Here is a 17,267-nt window from a genome sequence, read left to right on the forward strand (position 1 = left end):
ATAATCTGATCAGCTGATAAAATTTACAAATCCTTTTTTTTTTTTTTTTTTTTTTTTAGAAGAGGCAAAAGTATTTACTGAAATACTCTGGAGACAGACTGGCTTGAAGAAATTTAAAAACATCATTAGGTAAAGTGTATTACATCAAATGGCAATTCTATAGAAAGTTTCTGCAGCAGAAGCAGAAGCAACATATTTAGAGGAAAAAAATCATAGATTATTTACGACAAGCAATGTGGCCTTGCAACAAAAAAGGAAACCACAATGAATACAAACTTCTCTTCATAAATAACTTCCATTAAATTTTCATTTCTGCTTGCTCACTCTGTTCTTCACAGAAGAAAGGCTTACGACAGGACTTATAAAGAATGCAACAGATGACAAAATACAGAGCATCATTATGTCAAGGAACAAATCCAGGGCACGTTCTTGCGTTGTTTTTTTTTTTTCCCAACAACTGCTCCATGAAACTTCTCTCCAAAGGATGCTGTGGCTGCTGAAAGTTTATAAGACTTCACAGAGCAAGTGTGCAAAGACTTGCAAAATCCATCATGGAATATTAAATAGTATCACAAATGGATCGGGAGGATGGGAGATTATTATTCCTAACAATTCAGGCTGTGTTTCTCCATCTATGCAGGAAGTCCGAAATGAAGAAACTTTTTACTGATGCTTGCAAAGAAATGCTGCAAATGCTCCAAACCTAACAAGTTGACTGAGGCAGATTTTAACGCAATTTGTCCTCAAACTGTCAATATACGTTAATGTAGAAGACATCTTTCTTAATGACAACCAGACTTGATCTTATTTCTTTGTGAATTACTCATATTGACAATAATATTCACTCAAATGTAGGCAGAACCCTCTGCCAGCAGCTATCTGCCTGCACGATCTATTGCACAGATTATGTAATATTACAAATAGATGATTTCTGTGGCACTCCTTGTTCTGTCATGTGTAAACATTGAATTTGAAGAAAGCTCTTTAGTCAGAAAATACGCAACTCAAAATAAATGATTCAGTCTTATCACCAAAATATCTCAGATAAACCCAAAGACGTAGGCAATGCGTACATTCCTTAAGCCTTTTCTTCCTTTGGATTTTGTACATCGCATACCAGAATTACAGGACTGCTGGACTGTCCTTCTTGTAATTGCTTTTTGGGATTTATTTTTCTCAATTATTCCTCTTTGGCTTCTCAGATGTGGAAAAGAGATAAACACATCCAGAATGTGATTAATTACCATTTTTATTGAATTTTAAAGACACTAGAACCATACTGCATCTCAGGAGATGTAGTGTTGCTCTGGTTTCTGTCCACAGACCTGCTAGATCTCTTTGATCCATTTTGGAAGGTTTAAAGGTCCTCTACTGGTCCTAATATAGCCATAGTTAATTCTGTGTCCCTGCTGAAGCCACGAGTAAGCTAAATCATGATGGGGTTGTAATTATGTCAGCACTTGCACACTTCTTACATTGTATAACAGCATATCCACCCGAATGAACAGAAGAAGATAGTTTCACAAAAGATGGAAAGTACATTGTAATAAAATGAGCACTGCTCAAGTGCAATTATTGTTCATTGGGAATAAAAAAAAAGAATCTGCAAATGTTTTTTTTCTAGAAAGAAAAAACATTATTTTCTCTAGAAAGGTCATTAAAAGATGTGGTGCAACCTTATATGCAACAATTTTGCCATCCAAACAGGAATAAGTCAGCTCTACTCTGTTAGAAATCCTGGTTCTGACCCTACAGCCAATCTGATCTACTTTGATAGGTAGACAAATGTTTAGCTGCCCTGGCACTAGGCCAGAGTGGATCAACCTGATTCAAAAGCAGGATGTTTGGCCTGAAGATCCAACACCAGTTTTGCTGTGGTTTGTGATAATGCTTCATATAACTGCATGCATTTCCATCATTTTCATAACAGCAGTAAAGCACTAGGAAGCAAGCTCTGGAGGATAAGACATATCTGGAGGGTTCCTTTAGCTCAACATCACAAAATCTTGCCATTGGTGATTTTTCAGCACTGCACCTCCCCAACTGCATGTAACTCTTCCAATTAAAAAGCATGCTCCTTTCTAAACAATTTGAATTTTCTTGCTTAAGGAATCAAGATTTTTTTTCTTAATCGTGCTCTACTTCTGATATTCTTCTTGCCATGGAACAAGAGTTGCCCAAGCTCCCACTTGATGTAGGTTTTGCAATGTTAGATCAAGGTCCCAGAAAGGCTTAAGACTGATTTCTGTCTTGGTCAGATAGAATTCACTAACGAGATACAGACCTCAGTTTTACAAGTTTTGGACAGTAACTGGTCACACAGTCATTACTGTTGCTTTTATATGTGATCTGATGGTGTCCAGCAGAAAAAAACAAACCATTCAGCAGCTTAAGTGAAAAGTATCCAATACTTTATTCTGTTTAGAAGATATACATAAAATGAAGTTCAGAATAGAAAATACTGTTTCAAGAGGTAGTCCTGCTGACTTGCTGTTTGCATTCCCAATTTGTTTTGTTAAGAGAGGATAGTAAATTCAGTGGAATCATACATGAGTAATGCAAGCAAGCAAGAATGTAAAGGAGGATCACAACTTTAACCACCTGAAGCAGCTTACCTGTCTATAGTGAAAACTGTAATGAAAGCTTCCCCATCACAAGCTCACAGTGTGCCACTTTAAACTCCTGCAGCAAATTGAAGAAGGAAAGGTTTTAGTGAAATGGTCAGAGGAATCATGGAATAAGAAGAATAGAAAGGTCCTGTATTGTTTGTCAATGTTTTTTTTGTTTTTTTTGGGGGTGTTTGTTTGTTTCTTTGTTTGTTTTGAGATTTGGAAATAAAATTTTTACAATTTTCAAGTGGAGTGCAGGACACTATAGAGACAGAAGAAAAATGGATTTTCTGAAAGACTGCGGTTCCTGCACAGGAATAGTGCATCAACCACAGGTGTTTCTCCCCTACTGTTTGTAGCATGTTTGAATGACAATATTTGGTTCATAATCCACTAAATCCTAGTATTGCCTGGACAAGTTTGAGAAGTGGCCCCACGTGAACCTAATGAGATTCAACAAGGCCAAGTGCAAAGTGCTGCACTTGGGTCGGGGCAATGCCCAGCAGGGAGAAGAGATTATTAAAAACAGCTCATTAAAAACAGCAGAGCAGCCCTGTGGAAAAAGACTTGGGGATCCTGGTGGGGCTTGCAGCCTGGAAGGCCAGCTATATCCTAGGCTCCATCAACAGGGCTGGGCTGTGGCCAGCAGGGCGAGGCAGCTGATTGTCCCTCTCTGCTCTGCCCTCGTGAGGCTCCATCTGGAGTACTGCACCCAGGCCTGTGGCCCTCTGCACAAGAAAGACGCAGAGCTGTTGGAGGGGTCCAGAGGAGGGCCGTGAAGATGATGTGGGGACTGGAGCACCTGTCCTACGTGGAAAAGTTGAGGGAGATGAGCTTGTTGAGCCCAGAGAACAGAAAGGCTGCAGGGAGAAAGCAGCCGTCCCAAACTTGAAAGGAGGGAGACTGACTTTCTACACAGTCCGATAGTGATAGGACAAGAGGGAAGGATTTAAAACTAAAAGAGGGCAGGTTTAGAATATGTGTTAGGAGGAAATTGTTTACTCAGAGGGTGGTGAAGCACTGGCACAGGCTGTCCAGAGAAGCCGTGGATGCTCCATCTCTGGAGGTGCTCAAGGCCAGGTAGGATGGGGCCTTGGGCAACTTGATTCAGTGGGTGGCAACCCTGCCCACAGCACGGGGGTTGGAATTGGATGGGCTTTAAGGTTCAGTGATTGTATGATTACCCAAATGTTAAGGCTGCTGTCTGTATGTCTGTACTTTACCAGGCACTGCAGGATGAACTGTTACCTTTTGATAATTTGACTGTCACTACATTTTGACCCCTCCAGATGTTTCACTGGCGACTTTCTCATACAGTCTGAACTCCAATGTGGCATGTGGTCTGCAGAATGAGATTTGAGCTAGTCTGAGATAGGACCCCTGGAATGAGCCTGCATGGGATGCAGGGTCCTCAGCTCCAAAAGTTTCTCCCAGCAGATGCAGTACTTTGAGGCCACTCGTTGTACACCCAGCATCTTATGACGGGGTTAAAAAATACCCAACAAAATGGGGGCGTTAGGAAATACTGCTTTTCTGAAAGAGTGGTCAGGCACTGGAATGGGCTGCCCGGGGAGGTGGTGGAGTCACCGACCCTGGAGGTGTTGAAGGAAGGGTTGGTTCTGTGTTGAGGGACGTGGCTTAGTGAGAACTATCGGTGCAGGGTGGATGGTTGGACTGGCTGATCTTGAAGGTCTTTTCCAACCTTGGTGATTCTGTGAGAATAGCAGTAATACGTTACAGCAGACCAAAACAAGGGACTGACCAGGAAGGACTATTAAAATAACTCCATACAACAACCATACTCTGATTTGCGTAGGACAGCACTCCGGGCGGGCACGCCGCGGCCCGCCGCCCTCCTCATCGCGCACGGGGCGTGGTTGGGCGCGGCCCCGCCCCGCGACCATGGCGCGGGTGCTGGTGGTGGGTGCGGGGCTGACGGGCGGCGCCTGCGCGGCGCTGCTGCGGGGGGCGACGCGGGAACGGCTGTGCGTGTGGGACAAGGCGCGCGGCGCAGGTGGGCTCGCGCGGGACGGCCGGGCGGGGAGCGGCGGGAGGCGGGGAGAGCGGGCGCTGAGCGACTGTCCGCCTGTCCGCCGCAGGGGGCCGCATGAGCACGAGCCGCAGCGCGCGGGACGCCGCCTGCACTGCCGACCTGGGCGCGCAGTACGTCAGCCGGCGCGCGGAGTCGCGCGGCAGGTGAGCGGGGGGTGCGGGGGCGAGCGCGCGGGCGGCGGCTGCGCTCCTGAGGCCGTGCCGGCCTGCCCGGGGCCAGGCTGATGGAGTGAGCTGGCAGCGGGCTTCGCGCGCCGCGTCTGCATCCCTCTGCTTTTCTCCTGTCAAGTTTCTACGAGGAGCTCCTGTCTCACGGCATCCTGGAGCCGCTGTCTGCGCGCATTGAGGGATTGGTGGAGAAAGAGGGCAGCTGTGACTACGTGGCGCCTCAGGGCATCTCCTCCGTTGTCAAGTACTATTTGCGGCAGTCCGGTAATGCTTAAACGCCTTTGTGTGACATTAAGCCTTCTAATTGCTGCGTTCCTGAATGGTCTGAGTGGTGATTTAAATGGGAAAGGTAGCTCCTTGTTTGTTTTTATGCATCTTGGAGTTGCTGAAAAGCGTAAACAGAACAGTGAGCACTGGACGTTTCCACGTCCTGCGGGCGCTTTGCTGACTTCAGGTGTGTGAAGAATGCCTACCAATCTGGTCTGCGGGACTCCTTGCCCCATGTCCCGTGCCCGCTTGATTCCACTCTGAGCAGGTTCGGCCCTCTGAAATCAACCTGGCAGTTTCCCATCCACTTATGGAGATGAATCACATCAGTAAGGAGTCAGAGGAGTGCCAGCCCTAGAGCAGGGCTGATAGGAACTTTCCAGGTGATGAGGATTGTAGGAAATACCCAAATAATTTTCTAGGATGGTATCTCTGATAAAGCAGGTTTTATTTGCAATTGCAACGGCAGGCCTCCTGCAGGCAGGAGAGCACACAGAAGACAGAGTTACATCTTTATTCCCTATTTCCCAACACTTATCTCTTTCTCCCCGAGTTCCTCATTGGCTGAGTGCTTTAGGTTCACAGTCTTCTCGACACTTCACTGAACAGGGAAACACTGGACAAACAAGTTTTTGCTGCATAAGTGTGAATCTGTAGTTAATTAATTAACTTATTCCACACCTGATCATTATTTTGCGGATATCTGCTTGTCCTTCTTCCTACCAAGATAAGCTCGAGAGAAAGACAGGGGAGTATCCTGGTGCCTGTCTGTCACCCCAACCTTCTCACAGAGTGAGACAGTTCGGCCTTGTGTAGAGGCCCTAACTTCTTTGATGTTTGCTAAATCTGTCTTTCTTTTGCTGGGAGTTTCTTATCCTAACAGAACAACTCTACAATATGTTTTCTAATCCCTAACACACTATGCTCCCATTGTTTTGAACATTTAACAACTATTTTGAACATTTAACAACTATTCCAGTTTTGCAAGAAAGAATTAATCATGTAATTCAGTAATAATATTTCTAAAACATGCCTCTAACATATATAGTATTTTACTTCTTAGATCAACTATTTCTAAGGATAAGTTACAGAATACAAATGCATTATGTTCTACTTCTTCAAACCAGTTGCTCTTTTTAATATCAAATGCAGAAACAACATTCCATTCTCACAAGGATCATGGAACCATAAGGATTGGAAGGGACCCTCTGCTAAAGCAGGTTCCCTGGAGTAAGTCACACAGGACGGTGTCTAGATGGGTTTTGAATATTGCCAGAGAAGGAGACTCCACAACCTCTCTTTCATTGCTTTTTAATGTAATATCCTGACTGTTAAGCCAACTCATCCTGATTTGTGAGATTTTGCACACAGATGGTTTGTGTGCTTGGCAGTTAGTAAGCCATCCAGTTACTAAGAGAAACTACTGTGCATGTTCTACATGGCATTCAGTTATATGTATTTAATTTTTCAAACCAGGTGCAGATGTCTTCTATGAACGCCATGTAACTCATATCTCTCTCCGAGATGGGAAGTGGGAAGTCTCCAGCAAAATGGGATCACCGGAACTGTTTGATGTAGTCATTCTCACAATGCCTGTTCCACAAATCCTTCAGCTGCAGGGTGACATTATAAACAGTAAGTGTATACCTCAAAACTACAGGCATTTAGCCTAAAATGGTGATTTTTATCTTGTGTAGCAAAAAAAGCACTCAGTAGGCTGAGCTGTCTGTTAAATTCCACTCCGATAGGATGAATATGAAACTGATAGAAGACAGGTGATTTCAAGGCTGTATGGGCATGCAATGTGACTAAAATTGTATGTCCCATAAGGAGGGAAAAAGCTGGGAGCAGATCTCTTTTGTCCCAAGTCTAGAAGTTGAAAACTTCTCATTCCTTTCAGCTTGTTTACTGTTTTTGGCTGCCCCCTGGGGGTTGTATTCCCCAAACATTATCAAATCTCAATTATCCTTCAGTGGTTAACTAGAGTAAATGTGTTTAAAGTGGACTTGATGTGTTTGTTGTGAGACTGTTCGAAGTCAAGGCACGCTGGCAGAATGGCACCAGTGAGGATTTACGGGGCAGAGCTCTGATCCAGCTCTGAGTGCTGATGCTCTGTGGAAGCCAGGAAGCGTAGCCAAGCTTTGGGAGAGCCACATGTGAATTTATCAAGATAGCTGCTCTTCTGTACCAAGAACATACTGCATCTGGCTAATAAATGCTCTTTGACTATGCTTGCAGCATCTGGGACCAGCCTTGTGGCTTTGTTGTGAGTTTGTGTTGGTCTCACAGGACTTGTTGCATCTTTGCTGCTGGCTCCTGAAGTAGACACTGTAAAGTCAGTGGGTTTCCAGCTCTTTGATCTGTAGCAGCTACCCCGGTGCCCTAAAGATGAAGAGCTGACCTTGGCTCCTCATGTCCTGCTGTATCTTGGGTTTTAACCCATTTAAACATGTGTCTGTCCGTAACGTGTCTCCTCCTCACTAGCTGCAAAAGATTAGGATGGCCAAGCCGAAAGCATGCACTTGAGCAGTATGCATAGCTTGCATTAGCTGCAAAGCATTGTACAGCCTTTTTCCAAAGGAAAAACTTTCTTTCACAAAATCACAATTGTAGGAGTTGGAAGAGACCTCTGGAAATCATCTAGTCCAACCCCCTTGCTAAATCAGGTTCCCTACAGCAGGTCACACAGAAAAGAATCCAGGTGGGTTTTGAATATCTCCTGAGAAGGACACTCCACAGCCTTTGTGGGCAGTGCTCTGTCACCACAGTTTAGAAGTTGTTTCTCATGTTCAGATGGAACTTTCTACGTACCAGTTTGTGCCCGTTGTACCTTGTCCTGTCACTTGGCACCACTGAAAACAGTTTGACCCCATTCATTTGACTCCTGTGCTTTAGATTTTAATAGGCGTTGATGAGATTCCCACTCAGTCTTCTCCAGGCTGGACAGTCCCAAGCCTTTCCTCATAAGGGAGGTGCTCAAGGCCCCTATTCATCTTTGTGACCTTCTGCTGGACTCCTTCCAGCAGTTCCGTGTCTTTCTTGAACTGAGGAGCCCAGAACTGGACAGAGTACTCCAGATACACTCCTCACCAGGCAGAGTAGAGGGGATGGATAATGTCCCTCGACCTGCTGGCCACACTCTTAATGTACCCCAGGATACTGTGGCCACAAGGGCACGCTGCTAAGCTTGTGGTCAACTTACTGTTCACCAGGACATGCAAATCCTTCTCAACAGAGCGAGCTGCTTTCCAGTCCCTAACCTGTACAGATCCTTACCTCCTGTAGAACCTGTGTAGATGTATTATCCCTCCCAAGGTGACTCTGCATTTGCCCTTGTTGAACCTCATAAACTTCCTCTCTGCTCAACTCTCCAGTCTGTCCAGGTCTTGCTAAATAGATGCACAGGCTTCTGTTGTCGGCCATTTCTCCCAGTTTTGCACCATCAGCAAACTTGCTAAGGGTATGCCCTGTTCCTTCATTCAGGTAATTGATGAAGATTTTAAATGAAGTGGAACCTAGTACTGACCCTTGGGGAAAACTGCTAGTTACATGCCTCAACTAGTCTACAACTAATTACGACACTTTCTGCTATGTCTGTCAGATGGTTCTCAATCCACCTCACTGTCCACTCAGCTGTCCTACATTCCTTAAGCTTAGTTATGAGAAAGTTATGGGAGACAATGTCAAAAACCTTACTGAAATCAAGGTACAAAACATCCACTGCTTTGCCCTCATCTACCTTGCTGGTTTTGACATCATAGAAAACTACCAGGTTGGTTGAGCATGATTTCCCCTTGCTGAGTCCTTGTTGATTACTGCTGGTAACCTTTTTTTCTACTTGCTTGGAGATGACATCCAGAATAAGTTGCTCCATCACTTTCCATGATACAGAGGTGAGACTGATAGGCCTGGGATTTCCCTGCTCGTCCTTCTTGTCCTTTCTGAACACTGGAGTGATTCTCGCTTTCCTCCAGTCCTCGGGAATCTTTCCTTTCTCCATGACTTTTCATGCATGTTCTTTTATATGTTCTATAGGAGGTTAGGATCTATGCAGGTGATAGAAGGTGGTTTGGCAGTCACCTCTGCCAGCTCCCTCAGTAGTTGTGAGTGAATCCCATTGGGGCCCATGGATTTGTATGTGTTGAGGATGATCTCTGACCAGATCTTCCTTGAACAAGGGAAAGTCTTCCTTTCTCCAAGCTCTCTCTTACCTCCAGTTTCTGCCTGAGTCTTAGCAGTGAAGACTGTAGCAAAGAAGGTGTACAGTAACTTCAGCTTCTTAGTGACTTCCAGGGCACTCACCTCATTCAGTAAAATTTCCCTGCAGAGATATTGTGAAGTGTCTCAGTCTGGAAAAGCACATGCTTTGCTTCAGTCCTGCTGAAGTTCAGATTCCTTTGCGAAGTAGAACTGTTGCCCTGAAACCTTATTTCTGCTGCTTTTTCATTTTGTATATGATAGTAGTACCTTTACTTAATGTTTGTCATTAAAACTATTTGAGTTGAACCAAACAAATGTTAAATGATAATACAGGAAGGTAAAAATGTATGCATTTAAATTACAAATTTGGTACCCTGCGTGCGCTTTGAGAGCAATGTCTGGAGGAAAGTACTCTAGTAAAGGCTTCATTCTTCACTTGTAAAAGCAGCAAGTGAAAGTCCTGGAGCAAATAGGCTTCTCTCTGCCTTTACGAGCTTGAGTATTCACATGAGCAAGCAAAGTGGTAATTCTTACCTTGCAGAAATTTAAACTTTTGCTGTACGAATGTGGTGGTTAACTCTCTTACATCAGTATTCCTCCCCTATTTGAGCATATTTAAAGTGTTGGAATATTTTTAATCAGTGGTTCTGCAAATGATTTCCTTAAACACATGTAGTATGTTTCTTTAATAAGAATGCAGTTTGGACATGTGTGCTGTTGTTTTCAGAGATGCATCCTGAAAATTGGACTCTTGTATTTGCAGTTAAGTGAAAACTTCCTGGCCTGATTCACCCCTATGATTGTTATCCTTTGCTGATAGTTCAGTCTGGCAGCAGTGAAGCTGCTGAAGAAGCACGAGCGCTATCAAAAGGGACTTCAGCAGGATTGGGGCAGTTAGCTGACAGAGCAGAACAGAGATGGTGTTTTCCTCTATCCCTTCAGTGCCAGGGAGGGATACTGAATGGACCAGGAAAACTCAGCTGATAAATGCATGACTATGAGGCTGGTGCCATCACAGGAATTTTGGCTTTTTCAACCATGGAGCAGTTTTCTTGGCACCTGTCCTTATGGCTGCAGATGGGTCCCATCTGTCTCAAAGGGGAAAAGATCTCCTAGCCCAGGAGCTGGCAGGGCTCCTTGAGAGAGCTTTAAATTAGATACGAAGGGGGAAGGGAATAAGGCCAGGTTTGCTAGAGATGAGCGTAGGGGAAGAATGCCAGGGTTGGGGGGTGAGGCCGGCTGCTCAGCTGAAGCATATCTACACCACTGCATGCAGCATGGGCAATAAGCAGGAGAACTTGGAAACTGTTGTGTGGCAGGCAAACTATGACTTAATTGTCATTACTGAAACATGGTAAGACCACTCCCGTGAGTGCTGCAGTGGATGGCTACAAGCTCTTCACGAGGGATAGGGAAGGAAGGAAAGGCAATGGCTTGGTTTGCTACCTTAGAGAGTGTTTCAGTATTGTAGAGCTTGAGGCTGGGAATTATAAGGTCAAGTCCCTCTGGGTAAGGATTGGAGAAAGGCTGGCAACTCTGACATCCTGGTGGGAGTCTATTATAGACTACCTAACCAGGATGAAGAGACAGACAAGGCATTCTATGAACAATTGGCAGAAGTCATGCATTTGCCAGCCCTTGTTCTCATAGAGAACTTCCAGCTTCCCTGATACATGCTGGAAATACAGCGTAGAGGAAGCAGTCAGGCAAGTTCTTTGAGTGTGTGGAAGCTAACCTACTGACACAGCTGGTAAGAGAGCCTACAAGGGGGGGTGCCCTCTACACCTGCTGTTCCCAAACAGAGGACTGACAGTAGATGTGGTCGTTAGGAGCTGTCTAGAGCAGAGCAACCACAAAATGATAGAACTCTCAATTCTTGGTGAAGTCAGAAGGGAGCAAAACTGCTACTTGGGCTTCTGGAGGGCAGACTTGGAATTGTTCAGTACACTGGTAGGGAGGGTCAGAGCAAAGGGGTCCAGGAAGGCTGGACACTTCCTCAAGAAGGAAATTTCAAAGGAGCAGGAGCAGGCTGTCCACATGTGCTGTTAGGTGAACCAGAAAGGAAGGCTGGAACGGCTGAACAGGGAGCTTTTGCTGAGACTCCAGGAGAAGAAGAGAGTTTATCTCCTATGGAAAGAGGAACAGGCAACTCGAGGAGAGCACAAGGAAGTTCCTAGGATATGCAGGAGAAAATTAGAAAGGTTAAAGCCTAGCACGAGGTCAACTTGGGCACTGTAGTAAAAGACGACAAAAAATGTTTTTACAAATACATTAACAGTACGAGGATGGCTAAGTAGAATCTCCATCCTTTCCTGGATGTGGTGGGGAATGTGTTCACATGATAAGAAAAAAGCTGACATTCTCAGTGCCTTCAATACACTTGTCTTTAATTGTCAGACCAGTCATCCCTGGGGTACACAGCCTCCTGACTTGGAAGTCTATGGTGGAGAGCAGAATAAATCCCCTGTGATTCAGATGTGAACAGAGGTACTACTCCACCTGGACTGCCACAAGTCCATGGGGCCAGATGGGATCCATCTGAGGATGCTGAGGGAACTGGCGGATGTTACTGCTAAGCTGCTTTCCACCAGCATTCTTGGTGAATAGGAGAGGTCCTGGAAGATTGGAGGCTTGCCAGTGACTCCCATCTACAAGAAAGGTTGCAAGGAGTTCCCAGGGAACCAGAGGCTTATCATCCTGACTTTGCTGGGGAAGGTTATGGAACAGATTGTCTTGAGAGTGATCACATAGCAGGTGCAGGACAGCCAGAAGATAAGGCCCAGCAAGCATGTGTTCATGAAACGCAGGTCCTCATCTTCTGTGATGAAGTGGCTTGCCTGGTGGATGAATGAAAGGCTCTTGACAAAGTCTGTCGAGTCTTTAGTAAAGCCTTTAAGTCTGTCTCCCACAGTATTCTCCTGTAACAGCTGGCATCCTGTGGCTTGGATAGGTATGCTTTTTGCTGGGTAAAGAACTCGCTGGTTGGTTGAGCCTGGAGAGTAGTGCTGAATGTTTAGTCTGGAGAAGAGGCTTAGGGGAGACCATTACTGGTGACTGGTCATGAATGGTGTTCCCCAGGAGTTGGTGTTGGAGCCTATCCTGATTAATATCTTTATTGATGATCTGGATGAGGAAATTGAGTGCACCTCAGTAAGTTTGCAGAAGGCAGCAAGTGTCAATCTGCCTGGGGGTAGGAAGGCCCTACAGAGGGATCTGTACAGGCTACGTCACTGGGCTGAGGCAAATGGGATGAAGTTCAACAAGATCAAGTGCTGTGTACTGCACTTGGGCCGCAGCAGCGCCATGCAGCACCGCAGGCTTGGGCCTGTGTGGCTGTGCAGAGGAAAAGAAACTGAAGGTGTTCCTTGGTGTTCAGCTGAATGTGAGCCAGCGGTGTGGCCAAAAAGGACAGTGGTGTCTGAATGGCATCTTGGCTTGTCTGAGAAATAGTATAGCCAGCAGGACAAAGAAGGTGATCAACCCCCTGCATCGTGTTTGGTATTGTTCGGTATTGGGCCCTTTGCTACAAGAAGGACACTGGGGCCCTGTGGTGTCCATAGAAGGGCAGCAAAGCTGTGATAACTCTGATTAGTGGAGAAGTGTGCATCTGTACAAACCCTTTATTTATGTATACTTTTATATGTGTGTGTATATATGTATTTTGTTTTGTTTACTTGCATTGCTCTGTTTGTATTCTTGAAATTGATCCAGCATTTATCAGTTTTTAAATGAAAAGGGACGGAGAAGAAAGTGACTTGCTATGGTCAATCTTTTTAGATTTATTCATCTTTATCTTCATTTTCAGTCTTTATTCATTCTCTCTACAGCTAGTGTTCCTAAATGGATGCATCAGTTATGTATTTAGAAACAGTAAAGACAGAACTAATAACATTGCTACTGGAAGTCTTAAACTTTGAAATATCTTGAGGTGGTAATGCCTGAATTTATAGGCTCTAATATGATCGCTGTTATGACCCTTTGGTGCTGTTATCTGATGCCACTGCACATCTCTGATTTGCTTTAGTTGGTTTTTGTCCAGAAACTATGTGTTTCTGTCCTGTGCTTACTTGAATTTACAGTAGAACCACCAAACAAAAGCAGTCACAAGATAAAAAAACACCTATATCTTCATTTTCTTGCTCTTTACAGAGCATGTAGTGTGTAGAGAGATGGTGCCTTTCTGAGCTTTCTGTATTGGAGTCCTAGTGTTAGACAGAGGCAGCAGAAAATGGTTATCTCCTTGCAACATGTTTGGAACAACGTTAGGTGGCAGCAATCAAATGATTTTTAGGACTTTCAGTTTGCGTGACTATATTTAGTGCTCTAAACTTGTATTGGGATTTTACATATTTTGGCAATAATTACTGTGGTTATGCAGAAGTTACAAGGAAGAGGAATATATGTGTTTCTGACTTTTGTAATGTAAATTCAGTGTCAAAAAGGAATACATTTGCTTAAAAGCTCGATCTTTGAAAGTGAAAAGACGAGATTTTATAAATGCTTACCACCCAGTAGTATTTCAGACAAGGTCGTCCAGTTGTAATCTTTTAGAATCCTAGATTTTCACACAAATTCCCACTGGTCACTAATCAATGTGGCCTTTTTTTATATATTTTCAAATAAGACTGACAAACTTACTTATAAGTTCTGTTTTCTTTAAGGTGTTTGGCAACATGGCAATTAAAGATCACAACAATCCCAAGTAACTTCTGTTTTTGCATTAGGGATGTTTTCATTAAGTTGCTTTTACTTGGAATTTAAAATTACAGTTCTGCATGTTTAATCTGCTAATAAAAAGGAATGTTGTGGCTTTTGTTTTGAGCCTGACCTATTTTTTTCATCTGTCTGAATGTCCCACATGTTTTAAATAATACAAGCTGATGAGAAGATATGAATAAAATAGGACTATTTATTTAGAGAGTATGTAATGCAAATTAGGAAAGCAAAACTTTCATAGCTTTTCATGGCTCCCAAGTTCTTGCTTGTGTACTTTATGTATATGTTTATTTTTGGATAGGCTTATGATAAATTCTCAGTTTTGTAGTTCCATTTCCAAGCAATCTTAGCAGGCCTTATCCAGACTTCGAGTTTACTCTTCTTACCTAACGAATCTAAAATGTCCAGTGTAAACATGTATGCTGAAGGGTTAGTTACTTGTTGGACCTAAGAGCTGAGGTTACCCCGTGCAAATATTTGTGCTTTCTGGAAATACAAGCAGTGATTAATTTTGTGTGAGAGTGGTTGTTGGTATTAATGTGGTCTTTTAAAAACAGGTCACTCCTTTGAAATGGTTGCATCCTAGTACTGATTGAGGTTGTTGTATTGGAAGGCTCAGCACTGGTGAAATCAGGTAGAACACTGATGGGGGTGTGAGGCAGCAGTTGTTTGGCTTAACAGTGCTCTTTCAGAGATGTGGGACATATTACTCTGGTATGAAACCCTCCACCCTTGCCACAGGAGAGCAGTTACAGGATGCAGCAGGACACACCATGGCTCTCCTCTGCTGTGAAGTGCCTGTTACGCGGGGACAAGTGAGAAGCAGTGCACCACTGCCTGTTCAGCTGCTGTTGTGACCATATTATCTGCATTTAAAGTGGCCTCAGCTGTTACCTGCCCTCTGCCTTCTGCAGCTCAGGTAATGCCTTTCATCTCAGGGAACACTGTCTTTTTCTTTTTCTTTTTTTCTTTTTTTTGAAAAAAGGTCAAATTGCAACATCAGAAAACGTTACAGTGCATGTTCTGTAGTGGGTATTTGACTTACATAGCCTATTTTTAGATTTCTCTTTATCTAGATTGCTTATAATGTTTTTTTTTTTTTTCCTGCAGTTATTAATTGAATGCATTGAAGGCCTACCAAAAGTCAGATAGGCCACCACACTGATTTGCATCACCTTCTTTGAGAAGTGTGAGGATCAAGCCTGATATGTGTGACCATGAGAGGTTTGCAAAGGAGAATGAAATAGCAGATGTGTTAGATAAAGTGCTGCTTTGCATTTTATTGTTGACAGTCAACACTGCTTCTTTTCTGTCTGTTAAGAAGCTAAAATTTTGATTTGACAGATCTGAAAAAAAAAACAAAACAAAAAGATACAACGCTAAAAGACAAAACCTGCTGCCTTGTGATGTTACGGGAACATTTTCTTAAGCAGTCCTGTGAGTTGTTCCACTCTACCTCCAGCAAGTCCGTTGTATCAGCACAGCTGTCTTTGAGACCACAGCAATGCAACTTCCCCTGCCCCAAAAGGCAGGGAGGTTATTTTTAGCAGGATCAGTTGCAGATTTGCAGTTCACCATGTGGTCCACAGACTTACTGGTGTAATGTGTGCTTCCAGCAAGGGGAGGGGAATAGCATAGGATCTGTGTAACCGTGTGAGCAAAGAAGTGCTTGTGATTCTGTGGTTTGAATTCTAAGATTAGGTTTCCTGACTAGTCCCAAGAGAGGTTCAGAGCACCTGCACCTTCAACTGTCAGCAGAATGTGTTGATTTAGCTAAACTGATTTTTAAAAGTTACATCTGATATGTCAGGCAATGCTGCCTTTGTGTGTTGATGTGTAGTTCAGCCTGATCTACCCATCTGTATATGCTATAACCTAGCTATGTTTCTCTTTTTGTCCCTACTGTATGCTGGTTGGCAGAATGCTACAATACGAGTGGGTTTGATTTTGGAATGCTATTTAATGCCACTTGAGCATCTTTCATCGAACTGTAGAATGTCTTGGGCTGGAAGGGGCCTTGAAGTGCATCCAACCCATGCTGTGGGCTGGTTGCCACTCACTACTGCAGTCTGCCTACAGTTCCATCCAGCCTGATGTTGAAAGTCTCCAGGACACATCTACAGTTTCTCTGGGCAGCCTGTGCCTGTACCTCATCATCCAAATTTTGTCATCGGTTGCTCCAAAAGTAGTGCCTCCTATTTATTTCCTTGGAAACTACATTAGATACAATAACACTGTTTGATAGAGCAAATTCTCAGCTACAAAACAGTTTTTCAAAATAGTTATGAGGATTAGCTGTGCATTTTCACCAGCAATGAACAAAAGTCTGAATGCTATGCTCATGTAGGGGGAAAAAAAAAAAGTCTGTGCCACCAGAGGTGACCTGCTGTTTCACAGCTGCTACGATGGCATCATTGCTGAACACACCACCCACCACCTCACTACGCTCACATCCACTGTATGGTCTTCTGAGACATTCAGCAAGGGTTGATGAATGTGAGTGAGTCCATTTTTTCTGCACTGAAGCCTTAATTACGCAGCTTTTCTTCATGTTGCCGTTTTGTCATGCACACATTTTGCCTTTTTGCAAAATAGTAAAGGTGATGGTACACACAGACTGTACTTGGAACAGAGCAAATAAATGATCTAAATTTTGTTTATCTGAACAAGAAACACAGATACCTCTCAGTTTTTCCCAACAGCAGTCTTTGGTAATGTCCAGGGATCACATTTAAACAGAGAAATGTTTCTAAAGCTGCTCTTTGCCTTGAGCCTACAGAAAAAAAAAAATTATCTGCCAAAAAAATACGAACAGACTGAGCAACTCCGAAATTTCTTTATTCATGTTTCATGGTACATGCATTGAATCAGCTGATGGTTTCTGTGTTGCAAGAATCCTGACTGTGCCACTGAGAGCTTATTCTTCAGTAAGACTTGATAAGGAATGTATATTAGATTTTTATTTTTAAATCCAGAATGTTAAGAAGGAAGAAGGATGGGGAGCTGTTGCAGCAGAAAAGATCAGACAGGTGTTTACATTGTCATAGAGGCTTAGAGCAATGGCCTTTTTCTTCTGTAATTCCAATCCAGAATATAACTGTAGTATTTCAGCTGTATGTGTGGAATTTACCTGCATTGTCTTAAAGCCCATGTTTACTCCTGACTGCACTTCCCTAGGATTTCCAAATCCCCTTTTTCAGAGCTTATCCTGTGACAAGACCACATACTCAATTCTGCACTTTGGTCACAACCACC

General features: G+C 43.6%; 1 protein-coding gene across 2 annotated transcripts in view; it reads left to right on the forward strand.

Annotated features, from left to right (window-relative positions):
- The first annotated feature begins 4,478 nt into the window (after nucleotides 1-4,478).
- Nucleotides 4,479-17,267, forward strand: part of RNLS (renalase, FAD dependent amine oxidase) — a 70,186-nt gene continuing 57,397 nt past the window's right edge. For both annotated transcript variants that reach the window (XM_031602543.2, XM_031602542.2), the window contains exons 1-4: nucleotides 4,479-4,623; nucleotides 4,709-4,805; nucleotides 4,951-5,093; nucleotides 6,573-6,731. In XM_031602543.2, coding sequence (XP_031458403.2) covers nucleotides 4,512-4,623; nucleotides 4,709-4,805; nucleotides 4,951-5,093; nucleotides 6,573-6,731 — 511 coding nt within the window. In that variant the 5' untranslated portion in view covers nucleotides 4,479-4,511. The remainder of the gene's footprint in view (nucleotides 4,624-4,708; nucleotides 4,806-4,950; nucleotides 5,094-6,572; nucleotides 6,732-17,267) is intronic.

The sequence above is a fragment of the Phasianus colchicus genome, chromosome 8, assembly GCF_987193195.1.
Source record: "Phasianus colchicus chromosome 8, bPhaCol1.hap1.1, whole genome shotgun sequence".
Taxonomy (NCBI): Eukaryota; Metazoa; Chordata; class Aves; order Galliformes; family Phasianidae; genus Phasianus; species Phasianus colchicus.